The sequence below is a fragment of the Carcharhinus amblyrhynchos genome, chromosome 6, assembly GCF_965287045.1.
Source record: "Carcharhinus amblyrhynchos chromosome 6, sCarAmb.v2.hapA, whole genome shotgun sequence".
NCBI classification, from domain to species: domain Eukaryota; kingdom Metazoa; phylum Chordata; class Chondrichthyes; order Carcharhiniformes; family Carcharhinidae; genus Carcharhinus; species Carcharhinus amblyrhynchos.
The window spans coordinates 39297478-39322021 of NC_137329.1; the positions used below are offsets into that span (position 1 = coordinate 39297478).

A 24544-nucleotide genomic window follows, 5' to 3' on the forward strand; every position below is an offset into this window, starting at 1 on the left:
CAAAACTATGAGAATAAGATTAAGTTATGGAAAGGAGAACAAGAGAAACTGCTTTATACACAATCAGTCATTTTGACCAATCCTGTCTGACAGGCAACTGACCATTGAGGGGAAGTGAAATCAGGAGGTGGGTAACTGAATCCCATTCATTTCTGCCTGGGCAGATTCAATTGGGCCTTGGTAGGTGTCAACCTCTTCAATTCACTTCCAAGGTCAGATTGGGTAGGTAGATGAAGAGACATGGAATAAAGGGACACAGCAACAGAGTAGGTAAATATACTGTGAACTGTTTCCATGTTGGATATAGTTTGTAAAAGGATTACAGCAAGTCCAGGACTTTGGTTAAGTTCAGGAATAATCAGTTTTTAAATTTATTTCCAATCTATTATTTCAGACAGTTTTTAAAATGCAATATCTGTTTATTTAGGGAAATAATAGGTGGTGACAGTGTGAGAAATAAGAGTGGAGAGCTTAGGTGAAAAGTTACAGGGAGACATGCTGCATGTCAGGCACTTTTGAGATGGAGTTTGAAAGGAACTTTTCTGTTACGTGACTCGATGCTATTATTTATCAGAATTTCCCAGCGCTTTCTTGTAACAGGAAGTACAGACACAACGTGAAATATTCTCAAAACTGTTGATTGCTTTTGAAAGTTTGGGAATATACACACATAACTGCCTAATTATATACCTGGATTCAACAACAGAGATACAAAATATTCAGCCCAACTGGTTCCTGCCATTGTCAATAATCTACACAACCCTCTTCCCACTCATAATGATCTCTTCCGGCCCTGTCCTTTAATCACTCCATTCTCTTTTCCCTCATGTATCCATCAAACTTTCTCCAGTCATGCTTCATGTGACTGTGTGTTCAACATTCTTGACACTCTGTATAAAAAAATTCCTTCTAAATTCTTTATTTAATTGGTTTCTGGCCATCTTGTGGCCAAATTTCCCTCCAACTTGATTTTCAAGTTTGCTGATAACACCACCGTAGTGGGTCAGATTTTGAACAATGATGTGACGGAGTACAAAAAAGAGATAATCTGGTGAACTGATGCGAATCGTCCCTCAATGTCAACAAAACAGATAGTCATCAACTTCAGGAAGTGTAGTTGAGGACTTTCCCCTGTTTACATCAACAGGGGTGAGGAAATGGTCAATAGCTTCAAATTTCTGGGTGTTCAGATCACCAACAACTTGTCCTGGTCCCTCCACATTGACACTATAGTTAAGAAATCCCACCAACGCATCTACTTTCTCAGTACTCTAAGGAAATTTTGCATGTCTGCTACGACTCTTTTGCAGATGCACCACAGAAAGCATTATTTCTAATTGTATCACAGCTTGGTACAGCTCCTGCTGTCTCCAAGACCGCAAGCAACTACAGAGTCATGAACAAAGCCCACTCCATATGCAAACCAGCCTCTTACCAAACGACTACCTACACTTACCCTGCCTTAAGCAGCCAGCATAATCAAGTATACTGGACATATACTCTTCCACCTTCTTCCATTGGGAAAAAGATACAAAAGTTCGAGGTCATATACTAACTGAATCAAAAACAGCTTCTTCTCAGCTGCTATCTCACTTATGAATGGCCCTGCCTCATATTAAGTTGATCTTTCTCTCCACCCCAGCTATGACTATAACACTACATTCTTCATTCTTTCCTTTTCTTCTCTATAAACAGTATATTTTGTCCATATAGTGCGCAAGAAACAATACTTTTCACTGTATACTAATATATGTGGCAATAATAAATCAAATCAAATCCTTATTTATGCAGTGCATTCCTTCCCACATTCCATCAGTCCCAGCAGCTTCCCTTAAAATGTTGTTTCTTGTTTCTTAGCCATCCTTAAATCCATTCTGTTTCCTAGCCCCTGACTGCCCATGCCCCAAGCTTAATCGTGAGTCTTATTGTGTTGCATCTTCTGAAACTTCATGTGCATTGTGCTACAGCCACTCCCCTGCCCTCGTCTATTATTTGTTACTTCATTCAGAGAACTGAATAAGCTTGGCTGTCTTGAAATTTGCAGCTCTGAGAAAATCCACTTTTAACTTCTGCGTAACATGATTGGCAATCATCCAGCATCCATTAATGTGAAAGGAATATCATTCTGCAACCTTTTCTTATCCACTAACTGATAGGATGATTGTTATTTCAGGATCAGTTCACACTCAATTCATTTATTTTGTTTTCAAAAATGCCCTTCCATTTGTTAGATGCTCATATAAATACCTCAATTACACAGGCACGGCTATCACTGCTGACTAGACTTGCCTGTATTTGCATAGCCTGCTTCCTGCCCTTTAGTTGATGCTGCAGTTGAAGGCTGTTTGTATTGTAATACATCACCCTGTCATGCCTCAGCAAGAACATTGCATTAGTTTAACTAAGCTCATTATTGAATTTGCTCTGAATGTTGAGCTTTGTGGGCCCGTGCACAACAAAAAATAAATTGGTTTTGTTTTTTTTATGGAGTTTTGAAATGTACACATTCCATTGGAGGGAACTGTTAGCAATAAGAAATGGTTAATTAAGCAATAGGGAGTAGTTGCATTTAAAACTATTCCCTTTTAAATTCAGCTCTGGTGAAATCTCGTTTAACTGGAGAAGTTCTATCACTAGAGAATGGAAAGATATGGCAGAGCCCGGGATTTCCCCTGATATCAGCAAAGGCTGATGTCAGGCAGAAAAAGTGATGTTGAAGCCGCCGATACAAATGGCAGCTTTCTCCGCCATATAGGCGAAACTTTAAAAAAAAATTAATTCGCGGGTCCCATGGCATGTTGCTGACAGGGCGCCTCTGATTTGCCCATCAGACACTCGATCCAGAGCGCCATTTCTAAAGATCACTCCAGTGAACAGTAAGCAAACCAATTCACCCTTGTGCCCCCTGGTACTACCCTGGCACTAACTGGCCACTACCCAGGCATCAAGTGGGCACTACCTGGGTAGTGCTGGGGGTAAACACAGTAAGAAGTCTCACAACACCAGGTTAGAGTCCAACCAGTTTATTTGATAGTAATCCCACAAGCTTTCGGAAACGGTATCCCTTCGTCAGGTGTGTGGAAGGTTCTGATCAAAGAAGGGCACATAAAGTCACACGCAGTTTACAGAATACTGATTAGAATGTGAGTATTTACAGCTAACCTGCTATTCAAGTCTTAGAGATGCAGACAATGTGAGTGGAGATAGCATTAAGCATAGGTTAAAGAGATGTATTTTGTCTCCAGACAGGACAGTAAGTGAGATTTTACAAGCCCAGGCAAGTCATGAGGGTTACAGATAGTGCGACATGAACCAAGATCCCGGTTAAGGCCATGCTCACGTGTGCCAGCTGCACACCCGAGACCAATCGTGCTTCACGCTATCCTGTCATCACACCGTCGTGGATGGAATTTTTTGATTGGGGATGATCCTGGCAAATGGGCCTGAAATTGATACAGTGCTAGCCACTGTGTTGCCCATACGTTATGGGCCGCATGGTGGCACAGTGGTTAGCGCTGCTGCCTCACAACATTAGGGACCTGGGTTCAGTCCTGGCCTTGGGTGACTGGGTGGAGTTGGCACGTTCTCCCCTTGCCTGCGAGGGTTTTTTCCAGGTGCTCCAGTTTCCTCCCACAATCCAAAGATGTGCATGTTAGGTGCATTGGCCAAGCTAACACATAGTTAATACAGTTTTCTGTACTAACGTCTTCTGATCTTCTGACTATAGGAAGCTCTAGGCTCTGATGACATAGTAACTATGTTGTATGCTCATGTCCAAAACAGTGCTGCTACCTCTGGCCAGGATTTTCTGATCCCGTTTGTGTCGGGCAGGTTCAGCGATAGGAGCAGAAAATGTCAAAGTTACATTTTATGTTGGTGTGAAAGCATGACATAACTGTCCCCTCCCCCTGTCAATGAGATGCCATGCTTCATCATAATAAATTTCATCATAGTATCCTAAAGTACAGAAGGAGACCATTCAGCCCATTGAGTCTGCACCGACAATAATCCTACCCTCTTAGTGTCCCAAGATGTGTAGGTTAGGGGGATTAGCAGGGTAAATATGTCAGGCTACAGGGATAAGGGCTGGGTAGGATTATTGTCGGTGCAGACTTAATGGGCTAAATGGTCTCCTTCTGTCCTTCAGGATTCTATGATTCTATTATGAAATTTATTATGATGAAGCATGGCCTCTCACTGACAGGGGGAGGGGACAGTTGTGTCATGCTTTCACACCAACATAAAATGTAACTTTGCACTTCTCGTGACATTTTCTGCTCCTATCGCTGAACCTGCCCGACACAAACAGGATCAGAAAATTCTGGCCCGAGGTAGCAGCACTGCTTTGGACGTGAGCATACAACATAGTTACTATGTTATCAGAGCCTAGAGCTTCCTATAGTCAGAAGATCAGAAGATGTTAGTACAGAAAACTGTATTAACTATGCGTTATTCAGCACCCTACCATTCAGAATTGTCTACTAACTGGAATTCCTGATGTTTTTCCCAAAACAAAATGCCACTATACCAACTGGAAGCAATTATGAAGTCATCCAGAAGTAGTACCTTAGTACTATATTGATACATACTTCCTTATGTTTCAATGTATTGTTGATAAGAAGTAAAAGGAATACTGTCCTTTACTTCCTGAGTACTTGCACATTCGTTTATAGTACAAGTTATTGTGCTGTATTCTATGGGTGGAACTTTACCAGGGCAGGGCTGTTAATTGCATTGCCGTTCAAATCTCCACTGACTTTGGTGGGATCGGAAGATTCCACTGATTGGAGGGTCCACAAAATTCTCCCCCATTGGTAAATGGAACTAACCGGTCTTATAATTAAAATCAAATCACTGTGGATGCTAGAATTGAGACAAAACAGCATCTATTGCCACAATGCATTCCTTCATCTGCCACATAGTAAAGATTTTACTGGGTAATCTCCAATTATTAATAAATTATTTCAATGTTTCTGCCAAATGTTTAGTAAATCTCTGCCCCATGTGGGGCTTGGAGTGGGTCATGAATTCTGTATATAAAAAGTGAGGTTCCGAAAGCCCTTTGAGACAAACTAGCTTCTAAGACAGGCCACCTTTATGAGGGGATTTTCAGATTGTTTGAAAAACTGAGATCATTTAGATGGCAAGATCATTGAAAAATTTTTATGAGTCAGTGGAAGTCTTACGTTGTTGGTAAAATAGATACGCTGGGTTACTTTAAAATCAAATGATGGATCTATAAAAATTTCTTAATGGCATTAAGTGATTTTGTCGCGTTGTTGTGCCTAATAGCTACGGCGTGTCTCACTGTTCAGATATACAACTGATTGAGCGGAATGGCTCCCACTTTTATGTATCCTCTATCAGTTTAAGTAAATGGTAAATATTTTAATAGGTTAGGCCATTTGGCATCAATAATAACATGAAATATAATATCTCCTTTGCCTCAAAAGACAGAGGGTGCTGTCCTATTATCTTTTCTAAGTGGTGTAAATCATGACGCACACTAATAATAGCACACTTGTGATTAATGCAACTTACAGTTCCTAACGAGGATGCAAATTACTTCAACACTTCCTGCCACAAAGGCATGCCCACCTTACACTTATATTAATATCACTTACTTATGGACTGGAGGTGTTAAATTTGATTTAGCTGTTATCCTCAAAACATCAACTCTAATTTTTTTAAGACCCTTCCTTCTGACAAAATGATGAATCATTCATGGTGTCTCTTCTGCAACTCCGTCTCTTGAGCTGACAATACCGATCTACTGGTCTGCTAGCATGAAGATTTTTGTGAAAAAAATAGATCACACGTGAGGTCAAAAAAGGCCATGTGGGTTCTGCAATTGTTCAAAGAGCTGATGCTCCAATATATCCACAGAGAAAGGGGAAAATCAGAGGTCAAGCCAATCTCAATAGTATTGAAAAGAAAGAAAAGCTTGTATTTATATTGTGCCCTTCAAGGCTACTTCGCATTTCAAAGCATTTCACAGCCAATGAATTACTTTTAAGCATAGCCGCTATTCTAATGTAGGAAATGGAATGGTGAATTTGTGTATGGCAAGCTCCTACAAATAGCTATGTGATTATGGTAGATCACTTATTTTTGTGATGTTGACTGAGGGATACACATTGGCCAGGACATGAGGCATATCTCCCCAGCTCTTCTTTTTGGAATATTACAAAGGTATGTTTTTGTGGAAGGATATTTTAGGTCAGCTAGTTAGATCCAGACAGATCTTTCGTCTATAGTGACAGAGTAGTGAGAGGGCTTAAGTGATTCCACCTACCAGATAATGTTAACAATTTTTTCATATTTGAATGCAATTACAGTGTTAAATTGAATGAAATATGATTATAATCCCAGGAAGTTGGCTTAGCCAGGGGTAAGACTCCAATGAGGATTTCTTTACAATGGTGGCTAAACATCTTAAAACTTAAATTTATTTGAAAAACTCACAAAGGCAAAGTCTGTTCAAAAAGACATAACAAAGATTTATTTAAAACACAAAAATCATACAACACAAACAAACCTTTAACCTGTCGCTGTGGGAGGCCTTTAGATGGTCCGATAGCTCTGATTCAACGCTACAAGACTCCTCCAAAGATCTGAGACTCTCAGCCAAAAAACAGAACAATCATACTTTTTGTTTTCTAAGATACATCTTCTAATTAGCTGACATTCAATTTCTTTCAGTGTTAACATGTCAGTCCAGTACAAAACAAATTATCTCAGCCAATTGCAATATGCTACTTGATATAATGATATTCCATTTCTCCATTTAATACCGGACATCTTCCTCCTGGCTAAACTCACTTCCTGATTGCTATGTTGTCAGGGACGCTTCTATTGCTATACCTTTCCCACTGGCACATTGTTAAGACAGCGAGACAAGTGTCTCTCTGGGCCTGTTAGAAAGATACTTTCTTATGTCTGGACAATGGGTGCCTCTATAATATTTTACATTATGTTTTAATAACTGTCCCAGGACTTGAAACTACTGATGCTTATTATGCTGACAAATGGATTTCTAACACCTGAACTTCTGACCTTATCATTATATTTCTACAGTATTTACATTTTTTGACTGAGACGAACAATATATTTATATATTAAAATACTTTTAAAAGATACACTTAATATTCCTGTTTATACTTTAAAATCATATTTTATTCATTTTAATATTGTTATTGCATTCACATATGAACAAACTATTAACGTTATCTCATTAGGTAGAATCATTTAACCCCTTCTCACTACTCTGTCACTATAGATTAAAGATCTGTCAGTGGATCTAACTAGTTGACCTAAAATCCCCTCCTACAGTTTCACATCCAACTGAGGGGGCAGACGAGGCCTTGCTTTAACATTTATCTGAAAGAGGGCACCTTCAACAGAGGAGCACTTCCCTGCTACTGCACTGGTATGCCTGCCTCAACTTTGTACCCAAAGTCTGGAACAAGACTTGAACCCATAACCTTCTGACTCAGGAGAAAGGAAATGACCATTTGACTTATGGCTGGCACATAGCTGTATCTCCATGGGGTCCACATCATGAATTGTTCACTGAGGTTGGGAAGCAAGTTGGATGCCTATTAATCATGAAATATTAGGTAGAACAAAAAGGGCAAAGGAATGTTTGCAAAAAGTATTAGACCACCATATTTTTGAACATGATAGATTGCTTACCAGTCATTAATCAACAATGTTAATTTTCTGCATAAATATATAACGCAGTTCTCTAAGCAAAGTGTATATTAATTCAGTTAATGTGCTTTGTCATTGGGCACTGATGCACTGCATTCACATTCTGCATGGGCATGCTTTAATGATCAGTTGAACACTTCTTTGTTTATTAATAATAACCTAATGGTTCCCACATTTGTTTGAAAGTCTTAGCACCTAGACCGTTGTTAAAATCATCGTAAAAGTAATGTTACCTTCTATTCTATTTTCATATATTATTGTCATTAGTCTGGAAATGAACTGGAAAACAAATAGTACATGGTGCTGACAACTGTGAACAGGCTTATCACTCTGCATCACCTTATAATTGTGCTCTAATGAATTTAAATTTATTTTTAATGCACAATATGTACCTGCAGTCTCCCTTGTGTTTACAAAAGCTCAAAAATGCAAAATTGAAGTAATTTTCTCAGATGGTTCTGCTCTTGTGATTTTGACTGATTGTTCCATGTTAATTTTATTATGTCTAGTATTTCAAATGTCCTGCAATTTTGTACATGAATCCTATCAATAAAGCTTTAGCATAAATTCCTTCACAGATTCCTTCATTAGATAATATTTAAAAAACTCCTGATTCTCAATACTAGTTAAATTCAGTAATGTAGTTACTATTGTAATTGAATCACTACAGGCAGCTTTGAACCTTTCTTTTATTTAGATTAAAAAATAGATTATAAAGGATCTGTGGCATTATCTGCAAAACATTTGAGGGTTAGATTTTTTGACCCAGTTAATTTAAATTTTCTTGATGGTTCCCATTGGTACTACTGATGCCAAAGGTTATTTTCCCTAGGTCAGTGGGCTGCTAGGATGTGGGGCTGGAGGGGATTGTCAATTTGCATATATATTATATGTGTATAAATACATATATATTGCACCCGCCAGCACTGCATTAAATAGGACAGTGCATTTATACAGTCCATTCGCATGCCAGATTCCACTCACGGATTTTGCAAAATAGGATGCAAGAAGTACAATAGCAATCCTTGTAACATCAAGTTGCTAAAGGGTTGATTGTGGGAAATTCATCACATCACATGTCCCCATATTTGAATAAATCCACTCAAAAATGAGCAGTTGTATTCAAATTAAAATGTTTCAATACTGGCCTACCTTTGTGCCAAGTACAAAGTACACCTTGAAGGGCCATCAAACAGGTGAAAATGTTGGAAGCTCCCTGCGCTAATGAAATCAACTGGGGGCAAGTTCATGTTGGTCAGTAGGCTGGCATAAGGGCACAATATTTTTCAAACACATGAAAAATATCTTGCAAACTCTATTTGCATTGTATGTAGCAATATGGGCTGATAAGAAAGTGTCAACTTTTAATTTTTAACTATGGAAAACATGAGTTGGTTGGTTGTTAGAACTTGCTTTCCTTTTTAAGCCATAGTTAATTTGAGTGGCATCCTATCAATGTATTTATGATTATTTAATTGTTTACATTATGTGGCCATCGGTGTACATATGTACATGTAATAAAACTAGATTACATTAGTTGGATACTTTTGAACTCATGTTCTGTACACAGTCTCAATTCTGTCCTGCAAAGATACCATAGTCTATAGATGAGGATGGGATTTTGGATTCTCTGGCCAAACAAATTTGATTGAAGGGGCTTCTAGAAAACCATTGAGTTGTGAGGCTTATTTTGCTGAGAAATAATACTTAAAAATCTAGTCTTCAGTAAAGGCTGTTTGAACATGTGGGCGAATTAACCTTCAGAGGTATGACTGAGAAACTAGGAGAGTGTAGTTATGACCAAGAGTCTGTTGGTGCGTATGGAACAACTAGAAGCCAATTTCACTGTTAATAATATCCATGATGTTCCTGATAATCCGGCTAATAATTAGGCATTGGGAGAAAGCAAAAAGGCAATATTTTTGACTGAAGCAGTCTCAGATGTTTATGAAATGCTCAAGAATATTTTCACCCCACTCAAGCTTAAAGACACACTGCTATCAGACATTTTATGTAAGCTGACTAGCACGACAGCCCTAATCTATCAATCAGTTTGGAACAAAGAATCGATTGCCTAGTGAGCACATTGGAAGCTTTGAAAAAGCTGTCCATCCACAATAATTTTGGAAAATTTCAAGCGAGAACATTATGGGCCAGATTTGTGTGCAGTTTAAAAAGCAAATGCATTCGCAGTAAGTTGCTGTCATTGCATAAGTTAATTTTCAACATAGGTATGGACATGACAGAATGTGACTTGAGACAGGTCAAAGTTAACAACTGCCAGTCGTCTGCTGAAGTGAAAAGGGAGCAAGGCAGAAAGTACGAAACTACAGACAAGTTGGTTTAATCTGTCATTGGGAGATTGTTGGAATCTGTTATTAAGGAGGTACTAACAGGACATTTGGAAGGTCAAAACACAATCCATCAGAGTCAGTAAAGTTTTATGAAGGGTAAATCATGTTTGCTGCTTATATCTTTGAAGAACTCGAGTAAATTAGTCAAAGTGGATAATGGGGACTTTGTAGTATATCTGGACTTCCAAAAGGCATTTGGTAAGGTGCTGCACAAAGTAAATAGGTTTATACACAAGGTTAATACACAAGGTAAGATTCCATGGGTACTGGAGGTAATATATTAGCTTGGATTGAGGATTGGCCAACTAACAGAAAGTGCAGAGTGAGGATTAATGGAACTTTTTCTGGTTGGCAAGACGTAACTAGTGGTATGCCACAGGGCTCAATCCACAGACCCCAACTATGTGGAATCTATATGAATGACTTGGAAGCAGGGATGGAATGTACTTTGGTCAAATATGTAAATTACACTAAAATAGGTGGGAAAGCAAGTGGCAATGAGGAAATAAGAAATTTACAATTGGATATGAATAGGTTGGGCAAGTGGGCCAAAATTTGGAAGATGGAATTTAACGTGAATAAGTGTGAGGTTATCCATTTTGGTTGAAAGATTAAAAAGGCTACTTTTATTGGAGAGAAACTTTATAAAACTTCAGTGCAGAGGGATCTGAGTCTCCTCATGTATGAATTGCAGAAAGCTCGTATGCAGGTATAGCAGATAATAAGGAAGGCAAATTTAATTTTGGTGTTCATTGCATTAGGAATAGAGTATTAAAGTAGGAAGGTACTGTTGCAACTGTATAGGGCATAGGTGAGACAGAAACACAGAAACTAGAAGCAGGAATAGGCTAATCGACTCTTCAAGCCTGCCCTGCCATTCATTTTGATCATGGCTGATCATCGAATTCAACTGGAATACAGCACACAATTTTGGTCCCCTTACTTGAGGAAGGATATAAATGCATTAGAGGCAGTTCAGAGAAGGTTTACTAGATTGATTCCAGGGATGAAGGACTTGGCTTATGAAGAGAGATTGAACAATTTGACCCTATACTCACTGGGGTTTAGAAGAATGAGGAGAGATCTAATTGTGATATGTAAGATGCTGAAGGCAATTGACAGGATGGACATCAAGTAGATATTTCCCCTTTTTGGACATTCTATAATGAGAGGTCATAGTTTCAGTCTCAAGGTTGAGAGATTTAAAAAGAAATGAGGAGGAATTACTTCACTTAAAGGGTTATGAATTTGTAGAATTCTCTACCCCCGAGTGCAGTGGATGATAAACAATAAACAAATTGAAGGAGGAAATAGATAGGTTTGTAATTAGTAGCAGGGTGAGGGGTTATGGAGAATGGACAGGAAGGTGGAGACTGAGATGAGATCGGCCATGGCCGTATTGAAAGGTGGAACAGGCTCAAGGGACTGATTTATCTACTCCTGCTCTTAGGTTCTTATGTTCTTACAAGTTGCAACTGAGTAAGCGGAAGGCTCTAATGACAGCAATTAGTAATATCAAAAGTATTAATAAGTCCTTGCAATTGTCTATTGCAAGAAGAGTTATCATGATGAAAGAATGTAAATGGAGAACACCCTGGCTGGAGGAAACCACAACACTGCATTTGGTTGTCAAACAACACCAGGTCGATGTGGGATTGGCTGAGACCCATATGACCTGAAGCACAAGGATGTTCAGTGGAAATTCACAGAGCGTCATTGTCCAAGTAGCATTGAACAGTACTCCAGTAAACACCAGAGGCAGGGGCAACAGTCAGCGTGAATCCTGAATCACTGCACCATCAAACATTGAGTCAACATCAGCTGGAGAAATCTCACATAGAATTCTGAAGTTATGGAGGAGAGAAAATTCCCATCATGGGAAATGTGTCCATATTAGTCACATACAAAGAGCAATGGGCAAATTTGCCTGTCATTGTGAAGGGTGAAAACCCAGTCTACTTAGGAAGAAACTGGTTAACAGCATTTAGGTGGGGAGATGGCACAATAGTAATGTTATTGGATTTGTGCTCCATAGGCCCAGATTAATGCCCGGGGGACATGGGTTAAAATCCCACCACAGCAGCTGATGGAATTTAAAAATTCAAATAATAAAATCTGGAATTGAAAGCTAACATTAGTAATGGTGACTGTGGAACCATCATTCATTGTTATAAAAACAATATGATTCACTAATATCTTTTAGGGAAGAAAGTTTGCCATTATTACCAGGACTGGGCTAATCCATAGTTGTGCAGTTGGACCTTAATTGCCTAGCAAACCATTCAGTCCAGGGGTAGTTTAGGATTGGGCAATAGATACTGGCCTTGCCAGCAATGCAAGGGCGGCATGATGGCTAACCACTGCAGCCTCACAACTCCTGGGACCTGGGTTCAATTCCTGGTTTGGGTCACTGTCTGTGCGGAAAATGCATGTTCTCCTTGTATCTGCGCGAGTTTGCTCCAGGTGCTCCAGTTTCCTCCCACATAGATTGGCCATGCTAAGTTGCCCCTTAGAGTCAGGAGGACTGGTTAGGGTGAATTCGGTTATGGGGATAGGGCCTGGGTGGGATTGTGGTCAGTGTAGACTCGATGGGTCAAGTGACCTCCTTCTGCACTGCAGGATTCTATTCTATTCTAAGATCAATTTTTCACTTTTTCTTGTAAAGCAAAACTCACAGCGAAAGACCATGTGATTGTCAAGTACCCTCAGGTGGCCAACTAGAGTGTGGCAGAAGCTGCACGTAAATTTTTGCAGAATTTGAAAGTCGGCAGTTACTCAGTGTGATGGATCACTTTTCAAAGTGGGCTGAGGTGTTCCTGATGAATCAGACAACAGTGAGCAATACTCTAGATATTTTGCCTGGTTTGCCTGCTGCTTATGGGTTCCCAGAGGAAGTTGTGTCCCACAACAGACCTCAGTTTTGTTCAGAAGAGTTTGCAAAATTCATGAGAATGAACAGACTAAAATTCCACTGTATCATCCTGTTTCAAATGGAGCAGCAGAGCACACAACACAAATGATTAAGCATGTTCCTGTTAAACAAATGCTCGCCACAAGTTGGAAGAAATGTCAGTTGTCATTGAATTGTTGTTTTATTTATTGTAACACCTCATATTACCACTGGCAGAATGCCAGCTGAATTGTTTCTCAGAACACAGCCTGGTAGAAGGTTTGCACTGCTGAAACCACAATCAGTAGAAGATAAACCATCCAGACAGAAAGATAGCTATGATAAGCGTAGAGTGAGAGAAAGAAGTCTGAATTAAGGTGAACGATCATCTAAGTGGGGCATCAAGGATAAAAGTTGGCAAATTATGTTATAGTCATTTAGAATGTTGGTGAGACCACATTTGGAATATTGTGTCCAATTCTGGTTGCCACACTACCAGAAGGATGTGGTGGCTTTGGAGGGAGTACAGTAAAGGTTTTTCAGGATGTTGCCTAGTATGGAGGGTATTATCTATGAGGAGAGATTGAATAAACTGGAATTGTTCTGCCTGGAAACACAAAGGCTGTAGGGCGACCTGATAGAAGTTTATTAAATTATGAGGGGCGTAGATAAGGTGAACATTTGGAAGTTTATTCCCAGAGCAGAAATGGCAATCACAAGGGGGCACAAGTTCAAGATAAGGGGGGAAAGGTTCAGTAGAGATGTGTGGGAGAAGTTTTGTACACAGAGGGTGATGGAGGCCTGGAATGAACTGCCAAGTGAGGTGGTTGAGGCAGATACATTAGCAACATGTAAGACTTATCAGGATAGACTCATGAACAGGCGGGGTATAGAGGGATACAGGCCGTTGGTCTAGGTAGGACACTGTGATCAACACAGGCTTGATGGAACAAAGGGCCTGTTCCTATGGTGTCTTTTTCTTTGGTTAAAGCCAGGAAGTGTTGTGAACATTTGTGGTCCTCGCACACATTAGGTCAAGAGGACTGATAGTGGAAACATTAGGTTTGTCCATATTGAACATACTTTACCTTCAGAGGTTCAGGAAGAAGAAGGAGTTGGGAAGAATCAAATGAGTCTGAGGAATTGGATAGTCAGGATGTGAGGAATACCAGTAGTTAAATGATGTGCCTGAAACAAGTTCAGATCGGAATCAGAGTCTGACAAGATTACCCGATGAAATGGAAAATTCAACTGAAGGTTAAGGTCAAAATCACTGTTTGTTGGAGAAACCTTCTCTTCAGACTCAGACCCAGATGGCTCCAGGTCTCACCCACAGTTTTGGAGGCTTGGCTCAAGAAATGAAGTATCCTCTTAGGAATAGGAAATTGGAAACTGATGATTAAGCTGGATTTGTAAGTAGATGAAAAATGAGAAAGGTATATAAGTTGCATGGAATTTGAACTTCTGTGTGACTTTTTCATGAATGAGGGAGTAGAGTAAAAGAATCTTCTGTTGCTATTTGTGTGTGTATGTATGAATATAAAACCATGCAGTGTAGGAACAGAAAGAAGCCATTTGGCCCATTGTGTCTGCTCCACCATTCAAGGAGATCACAACCAATCTGATGGGATAGTCCTTCACTCCACTTTCTTGCTTTATCCCCATAGTATCTGATTCCCCGACTGATTAATAATCTGTCTAACTCGGTCTTGAACATACTCAATGGCTCAGCCTGTATAGCCCTCTAGAACATAGAACATAAAACAGTACAGCAAAGTACAGGCCCTTTGGCCCTTGATGTTGTCGAAGGCGCTACATCCGAACCCAAGATCAAGCTATCCCACTCCCTATCATTTCTGGAGTGTCCATGTGCCTATCCAATAACCGCTTGAAAGTTCCTAAAATGTCCGACTCCACTATCACAACTGACAGTGCATTCCACACCCCAACCACTCTCTCTCAGTGAAGAATCTACCTCGGACATCCCTCCTACATCTCCCACCGTGAACCTTATAGTTATGCCTCCTAGTAACAGTTACATCCACCCAAGGAAATAAAGTGATAAAGAAATCCACAGTTTCACTATGCACTGAGAGAAGAAATTTCTCCTCATCTCTGTCTTAAATAGGTGAGCTCTTACTCTGAGATTACCTTGATCCTAGACTGTCCCACAAGCCAAAACGATCTCTCAGTATCTACTGTATCAAGCCCTCTGAAAATCCCATATATCTCAATAAGGTCACCTCTCATTCTTCTAAACTTCAATGAGTACTGATCCAACCTACACAACCTCTTCTCATAATGAAATCCCTCCAAGCTCAACTCAACTTACTGCCAGTATATCTTTAGATAAGGGGACAAACAAAAACCGTTCTCAGTATTCCAGATGTGGTCTAACTTGTGCCTTATATAGTTTGAGCAAGATTTCCATATTTTTATAGTCTGTTACCTTTAAAATAAAGGCCAACATTATAGATCCGATTTGACCATTTTGATTCTAAGTGCTGAATCTGGGCTCAGTTTTGATTCAGATCCGGCTTGGAAACCTGCTCCCAGGCACCCCCCATACGCACTTAGCCTGAAAAGAAATTGCGAGTCTGAATTGTGCTGTGGGCAGGGCTTATCACGCCGGAAGTGCTGCAGCTCCAATTGGGGCTTTGAACTGCACATGCACAGTGAGAAAAAAAATTAGTAAAAAAAGCCCCTTGTCACATCGCTGCTGGGCCACAAAAAGCAGATAAAGTGGCTCAGGAGCAAAAAGCGGGAACAATGGCCCCCACAGACATTGCCCCATGACCACAACATAACCACCTACCCTCCCCCCCCCCACTGCCCAGACTGATCGCACCCCCTGTCCCCTTTGCCCCCACCAATCGCCCACAGAGTGGCAGTGGTCCCCCCTGCCCCTGCCTCACCACCAGAGATCCATTTGCCCTCCCTCCCTCCCACTAGAGAATGATCAGGGCCCCCCCCCGGCCCCCCACGTCTATCAGAGAATGATCTGGCGTCCTTCCTCTCTGCTCCCCCCGCCCTTTCCCTTCCGCAGCACCACCAGAGAGCTATCTGGCCCTCCTCCTCCCCCTGCCCACCCCCTCCTCCCTCCACCAGAGAACCATCTGGCCTCCCCCTGCCCGCTCCCTCCCACCCCACCCCCCCCGCCCCCCCGCCCAGAGAATGATCTGATCCGCCTTCCTCCTCCCCTCCCCCCAACCAGCGAATGATCTGATTTCCCCCCCCCACACACACAACTGACCTGAGTCAGAGAGCCGTTGGAAGCCCTGAACTTACCTCTTCAGCAGCTGGAGCGGCCGAAACAGACCATTGCCAAGCATGTCTGTTTCGTGCTGAACCCGGGTGGACGAACCCAGTGTTAAAGGGGGAAATGCAGGCAAAGTTGGGCAGGCAGCCCATTAATTCAATTTAAATGCATGCAAATGCGTTTAAATCGCCGTTGCACCGTTTAGGGCACAGTTCTGATTATGGCCACTTTCGGGCCTTGGTAAAGTGGGCATCTGTGCGGACGCAGGTTCAGATCATGCTAAATGCAACACAATGGTAAAATCAGGCCCTATATTTGCTTTCCCTATTACCTGCTGAACCTGCCTACTAGGTTTTGTGACTTGTGCACAAGGACCCCCAAGTCCCTTTGTGTTGCAGCTTTCTGTAGTCTTTCTCCATTTAAATAATATTCAGTTCTTTTATTCCTCCTATCAAAGTGCATAAGTTCACGCTTTCCGACATTATATTCCATCTGCCAAGACTTTGTCCATTCACTTAACCTGCCTATATCCCTCTGTGGCCTTTTTGGGCGGAATTTTACAACAATGGTTTTAAGGGCGGAATTTTATCGGTATATCCACCAGGAGTTTATATGATCCCACCTGAGGGCAATGGAGTATGCCGTTCTCCAAATCTTGCCCAACCCCAGAATCACGGTAGGCATGCCGGTAAAATTCCACCCTAAATGTCCAGCCAGCATGAAAATGGGAGAGTTGCAGATCTGTTTTTTGGGCGAGTTCTCACACCCAATCATGTGCATGGAATATGCATGGAAAAATGGGCCAGACCATTTCTAGTTGTTGTAGGCTGTGGGCTGGGCCTAATTTGCCAGCCAACCTGCAGTGGGAGCTACTGTATGTGCAAACCTCTGATTCTGCACATGCACAATAGCACCAGCAGAGGTCTGACAGACAGAGAGAGAGAGCTGTCAGGCCTCTGCTGCTGCATCAATGGGTAAGTGAACCACTGAAATTCTGAGCATTATGTCATCCTCACCACTTGTCTCCTATTTTGTGTCATTCACAAATTTGGCAATAGTACATTCACTTCCCTCATCCAAGTCATTAATGTATATTGTAGATGATTATGGCCCCCACACTGATCCTTGTGGCATTCCACTAGTTACAGGTTGCCATCATGAAAATCTTATCCCTAATTCTTTCTTCTATTTGTTAGCCAATCCTCTATCAATGCTAATATTCCATCAGCAACACCATGGGCCCTTGTTAAGTAACGTTTTGTATGGTATCTTATCAAATGTTTTTTGGAAATCCAAATATGTTACATCTACTGGTTCCCCTTTATCTATCCTGTTCATCACCACCTCAAAAAATTCTAATAAATTTGTCAGGCATGATGTCCTCTTCATGAAGCCATTCTGACTCTGATTATATTATGTATTTCTAGGTAGTCTTCTATAACACCCTTTATAATGGACTGTAACATTTCCTTAATGGTAGACATTAAGCTAAGTGGTCCCTCCCTTTTTCAATAAAGGTGTTACATTGGCAGTTTTCCTCTAGCACTTTTCCAAAATTTAATGATTCCTGAAAGAATACTACCAGTGCATCAACTAGCTTGTAGATACAATCCATTAGGCCCAGAGGACATATTGACCTTTAGCCCCATTGATTTCCCAGTCCCTTTTCTCCAGTGATAGTGATTGTATTTACTTCCTTCTTCCATGGATTAATTGGTACTTACGTAATGTTATTCTGTCTTCTTCTATGAAGACTAACACAAGGTATTTATTTAACTTGCCTACCATTTCCTGGTTCCCCATTATTATTTACACGGTTGCATTCTCTAAGTGGCCTATGTTCACTTTGGCCTCTCTCTCTTCCTTTTTGTATAATTAGAGAAGATCTTTCTGTCTGTTTCATTTTACTTGCTAGTTTACCCTCATAATTTATCTCCTGCCTCTTTATTAGATTTTTGGTTACCTTTTGTTGGTTTCAAAACTTTCCCAATCCTCTAGTTTACCATCAACTTTTGCTTTATTGTATGTTTATTCTTTTAGTGTAATACAATCCTTAACTTCCTTGGTTGATCAACACCTTCCCAAAATCCTTCTTCCTCACTGGGATATATCTGTGTTTGAGTTATGAACTATTTTCGTAAAATGTCTGCCATTGCTGATCAATTGTGTACATATAGTCAAATTGGAATAAACTAGTTTGAAATTGGGTATTTTTGAACTCCATGTGCTATGCATTGTCTCTCGTCTGTCGTGCAAAGATATCACACACCAGTCACACCTTCATATTGTGTGACGGATTAGCTGACAATGTAATATTGTTAAAACTTGAAGAAAATGTACACTTACCTTTATATTCAGGCATTAAGACCTTTGCTGTTACCAGTTAGTTTAAACAGCTTATTCTAGTCATGTCCAAAGAAAAACTGCAATGCACATTTAAATAAATGATACATTTTTATCTGTTCATTTTAAGTTTTGTTGACATGGAGGTTTTTTGCTTATTTTAAATTTGTGTAAGAGCTTTTATATCTAAAACACTCCAGTATAAATACACAAATACAACCACTGTGTTATTGAAAAGGTTGAGTGTCTTATTTGCAGCGAAGGAAGAACATTTGTGTTGCCGCTAGCCATGGAACAAGACTATGAGCTGCACTAAACATAGAAAAAAAAAGAACAAGTCCAAAAACAGAGAATGCTGTCTGTTAAATGAATTTATAATAAGTATCCTGTCATGCCTTTCATGTCTGCCAAAACCTAATGAAACTATAGAGGTCAGATTCGTTGTTATTGAAGAATATTTGATGTATAAAAATACAATAGCGTTGAAGTATAATTTTCTATTAAAATATTTATACATAATATGATTCTTCATATTGCTTGTCATTAAGTAATATATTACTCAATTTATTTCCCTTAACAGCTAGACCAGATCCAAAAACATTCTTGGTATATGTAAGTACAACTATTAGTTTGGATATATTTATTAGCATTTTATTTGCTTCTATCTCTGTTTTCCCCTTCTGGCAAATTCAACCTGCCTGTCTTTTGCAATCTCTCACAATTCATGTGTGACATTGCTGGCATATGGAAGTCGAATGGAATAAAATAGCTTGGCAGACTTTGAACTTAAAACACGGGTTTCCATTCTTTGTGGTTTTAATTTATTTGTGAATATTTTTCATACATAACAATTTTATCTAAAAATAATTAAACTAATAAAACACAGCTTTCCTTGTGGTTTAATAAATTAAAATCAAAGGCCAATGTAGAACTGAGACATGATAGACTAGCAGTACATATATTGGCCAATCTCTATCGGGATAGCATTCTAAGTACTCTATCTGATCTGAGCCCAGAGGAAAGCTCTGTTAGATCTTTTGCCTTTAATAATTCCTGTTGGGTAAGTGAGGACTGGACTGGGCTTGAATGTGATGCCTGTTACAGTTTAATGGTTTGCTGACATTTATTACCTAAGCTCATGCAGAATGGCACCTGGACCCAAGCTCAAGTTAGATTCCTTCAGGAGGAGAGGAAACAAAGCAAACAAAATATTGTTATCAAAATGCATGATATTGTTGTGGCATTCTTCCCAGAGTCCCAAGACATTATTTCACTCATCTTTAGTTTCCTCTTCCCATGTAATAGGCTTCTCAGTGGTTGAGACGGATTCCAAGCAGCCTACCTGCTTGTTCCAATACCAATACCTGTGCCTTTGTAACTACTGTTGAGGCATTTCCAAAAGTGGTCTAAGACAATTTGAGCCAATTCCTCTGTCTTTACCTCCTCCACATTACTCCAAGACACAGCTAGAATTTCAGCATCTGGACATTCATTGCTGGGAATGGAATATTCAATTTGGGACAGCACACATCACATTTCAGCAATTCTAAATCATGACTATGAATGAACCAGATTGTGAATTACCCTAGCACCATTCTATGTAATAGACAATAAGAGATTTGTATCTACTTTTGGATAACCATTTGTTGCCATTTCTTACCCCAGTAGAAACATCATCTAGCATTACCCTGTATAACAATAAGGACTAATTATTTACTGTCACCATTCCCTTACTCCTGAATATCTGATGAATGGCTCATGCATTTGGTTTGTTTCTTTACTGCAACATTTCAAGTTAAATATCAACCTGGATCACTCATTTTTAACCGTGACGAACATTTTTTTCAAATCAAACAAAAATACCAATTTATATAAATTAAAGTCTCTCGGCCACTTTCAGTCAGGAAAGGTAATGTTATTAAGAATCAGCCTGGTGCCCCCATAAGTCAGAACATTTTATCCACCTCTGTATTTAATTTTACTGCGGACAAGAAGATTGCCTTCTCTCTTGTCGGCTGGTGGCCTAATTGAAACTGGTTTCCTAATTTCTAGTGTGCAGTCCAGAACACTATCAATTGGTAATGATTGTTCCTCTCATTCTGAGGTCACACTGGTGTTGCTTTGCTGGAATGAGCATCGGTTGGTAGATGGAAGCAAAAGGGTTTTACCTGGCAAGTAAGAATTTAATTCTCAGGAGGAACTTTCACCATCCCAGTCAGCACATTGTTTTGCTTTGAAGAAATCAATGATGAAAAAAGCAACTAAGTGAAGAAAATGATTCTCCTCATGCAGTTTATTTGATGGAGCTGGAATTTTGGGATTTTATGTTCTTACAGCGGGGGTAAGAATGAACCCGAACCAGAGCAGCCTGTCCCAAGAAAGGTGCAGATCCGTTCACTTCCATCACTGGAGGACATCGACCCAGACGTCCTGGACAGCATGCATTCATTAGGTTGTTTTAGAGATAAGAACAAACTCATGCAAGATTTGGTATCAGAAGAGTAAGTTTTATTCCCCTTTTGTACATGATATTCGCATATTGTGCTTTTATTCCATTTGTCGCATTTATACTCATTGTCGATCATTAATTGTGTGATTCTTCCAAATGTTTGTTTATTTAGTCCACCAGAACTGTATCAGTTAGAGACTTGTACTGGCAGCTTTAGAATGGGAGGAAAAGATCTAAATGTGTAACTTGTCTGGTGTTATATACTAAAGGGAATCAATGTGAAATAAAACCAAATCCACTGCAAGCTGCTTCTTGGGAATGTGTTGGAGAGCTCCTAATTTCATTACCTGAACCAAAAGTGCTAAATTAAGGGAATATTAATTTGCTTTGACTTATTATTGTCACATGTATTAGTATGAAGTGAAAAGCATTGTTTCTTGCGCGCAGTACAAAGCATACCATACATAGAGAAGAAAAGAAGAGAGTGCAGAATGTAGTGTTACAGTTATAGCAATGGTATAGAGAAAGGTCAGCTTAATGCAAGATAGGTCCATTCAGAAGTTTGATGGCAGGGAAGAAGTCGTTCTTGAGTTGGTTGGTACATGTCCTCAGGCTTTTGTATCTTTTTCCCGATGGAAGAAGGTGAGAGTATGTCCAGGGTATGTGGGGTCCTTGATTATCCTGACTGCTTTTCCAAGGCAGTGGGAAGCATAGGCAACGTCAGTGGGTGGGAGGCTTGTTTGAGTGATGGACTGGGCTTCATTCATGACCCTTTGTAGTTTCTTGCAGTTTTGGACAGAGCAGGGGCCATACCAAGCTGTGATATCACCAGAAAGAATGCTTTCTTTGGTGCATCTGTAAAAGTTGGTGAGAGTTGTAGTGGACATGCCAAATTTTCTTAGTCGTTTGAGAAAGTAGATTCGTTGGTGGGCTTTCTTAAATATAGCATTGGCATTGAGGGACTAGGATAGGTGGTGCTGTCTTGGCCACCTATTGGTGAATTGACACAAGAACACTTAGATGAAAATTTCTAGAATGATCTCAGTCTAATAAATGAACAACTGAGTATTTTTGTTGCAATGTACTGGTGGCAGAGATTACGATAGGTGAATTTCTAGCCTGAGGTTTCAATTGTTGTATTAGGCTTCCTGCCTCCCACCACCCCATCCATTTCCACTTATGTGTACCTCCATAAAGCAACTTTTATTCCTTCAGATCAGGAGGGATTTGGAGTGTAGAGTCTGCAGTTCGCAGAATGAAGAGGAACTAGACTTGTACAAGCACCAGTTTTACTCATGTATCAGATTTTAGGAAAGAAGAAGGTGTTTGATTTCAGCCGTGTCTTTATGTTGAGCAGTCAGTAATGAAATGACTTCCCAGAGTGAACATTCAGCCTCCAATAAACGCAAAACCACTCACGGATCTGTTTCTAAATCCCAGATCTGTGTAACCTGGGGGAAGCTTAATAGAAGGATGATTTCACCTGATGCAGCAAAGAAATCCAAATATAAGGTTAAAATTAAAAATCAATGACCTGTGTTGTTAGTGCTATTTAATATACCTATAAATTTCTCAGGCTTGAAATATTCAATTTTCCAACTCTTTCAGCACCGTGTCCCATTCCTTTTGAACAGAGAAGTGCATCTTTATAAAGTGAAAGCATTCTGCTGTTTTGGGGAAACAGGCTGCCCAAGTATAAAAATATGCTTCTAATTTTAAAACCTCTGCATATTTAATGTAGACTGTTATTCCAAATTAATTCCATATAATCTCGGCCCATTGTGGAGACTGAAGAACCCAACAAGCGCTGCTCAAAGCATCCCACATTTATCACCTCAAGCATGGAACAAATAGCAACCAGAATAGTGACCTGCAGTGTTCTCTGTTGTACCTGTTTAATGGCATATTATTTCGCTGTTTAAAATTCCACTGTGTGTGTGACTGCATTTTAAATCATTTCTATTTGAAATCATTTCCATGACTCAACATGAAAATGTTACCTCAATGCTAAATATGGCAATTGGGGAAAGAATAATAAATTGATTTTAGCAGGAGGTGCACAGATCACCAAGTGCGTTCATCTGCTCTCATCTTGGCCATTCGTGAAGTGTTTGTGTGTGTGTGTGGGGACTGCCAGACAGCTCTGTCAGAGCGTAATTAAATTGCTACAGTTCAATTGAATGAAGAGAATTGGAGAAAATCAGGATAACGTTCCACACATAGTAGCAGAAAATACGCAACAGGCCAGCCAGCACACATGGAGAGAGAAACAAGAGCTAATGTTCCAGGCTGATAATCTTTCACCAGGATGGAAAGAATTTGAAGATCTATAAGCAAATACGGAGCCAGAGGAAAGTAGGAGATGGGCAGGGGAGGGGAGGGATGGAGGAAAGAACAAAAGATGGGAGCTCTGTGTTGAGGTGGAGGGTAGGAGCAATTAAACAACAAAAGAGATAATATTACAAGCAAAGGGTTAAAAAACGTAAAGGTAAAGGAAGAGTGGAACAAAGATCATTTAGAAACAAAAGGTTGATGCAGAGTAGCTGTAAACAGCAGAGACATTACTAGCGGGTGGTCTTTGAAAAAGGAGCACGTTGGGTTATGATCTGAAATTGTTGAAGTCAGTGTTGAAACTGGAAGGCTTTAAAGTATCTTATAAAAGATGAGGTGCTATTCTCCAAGCTTGGATTGAACTTCTTTGGAAATGTGTCACCAAAAAATCTCCACCCTTGTTCCTTGCTGGGATTCTCCAGTGCTACTGAATGTGAATAGTTTTGGCAGGAACACAGATTCTCCGTTTGACTTGCAGTGGGGTGAGCATAGGTGAGATCAGAGAATCCCACCCGGGCAAGTGGTCCTGCTGCAATAGGCTGTGTACAGCCTATCGGGTGAATCTTAACCTTCTCATGCACTGGTTTGCTGAAGCCTTCTACAAGCAGCTCTGCAGTTAAAATGCAGGTTAGGAGGCTTTTGATGGGAATTGGACAATTTGTTGATTTTCATAATTTTAACTGAACAGCTATTCCTTTCCCATGGGCAGGTTGCGTTAAAATTGGAACTTACGCTCAGTGGATGTAATTTAGCATCTGTAGCAATTTATAATGTCTTAAAGCAGCATCATTATTAATACAGATATGTTAGGAATACACAACCTAGAGCTGCATGCTGAAATATTGTATTATAATATTGATAGAATTGCATGCAGATGGTAATCAGGTTAAACATGTGTGCAGAAATGCTATGATATCAAATGACTGACATCTATTGATTTGAATTTTTCTTGATCTGCAGAGAAAATCAAGAAAAAATGATCTATTTTCTTCTTCTTGATCGGAAAGAGCGGTATCCAAGCCATGAAGATGAAGACTTGCCCCCTCAAAGTGATATAGGTGAGCACAAAGGATATTCTGTGAGTTTTACAAATATAACCAGAAGAAGAGCTGTATTCAAACCATTGATATTTCCCCTTTCTACAAGACCATGCAGTGATCCTAGCCTTTGAGTGTCAAAGTATCCAAACAATTCACTGCCAAAGT

General features: G+C 40.0%; 1 protein-coding gene across 10 annotated transcripts in view; it reads left to right on the top strand.

Moving 5' to 3' along the window:
- The window catches only part of LOC145343840 (serine/threonine-protein kinase BRSK2), an 894349-nt gene that overhangs the window by 756054 nt on the left and 113751 nt on the right, over positions 1-24544 (top strand). For 9 of the 10 annotated variants that reach the window (XM_080190257.1, XM_080190254.1, XM_080190256.1 and 6 more), the window contains 3 exons: positions 19140-19171; positions 20896-21060; positions 24300-24397. In XM_080190257.1, the coding sequence (XP_080046383.1) occupies positions 19140-19171; positions 20896-21060; positions 24300-24397 (295 nt within the window). The remainder of the gene's footprint in view (positions 1-19139; positions 19172-20895; positions 21061-24299; positions 24398-24544) is intronic. The other variant, XM_080190259.1, reaches the window with a different exon arrangement.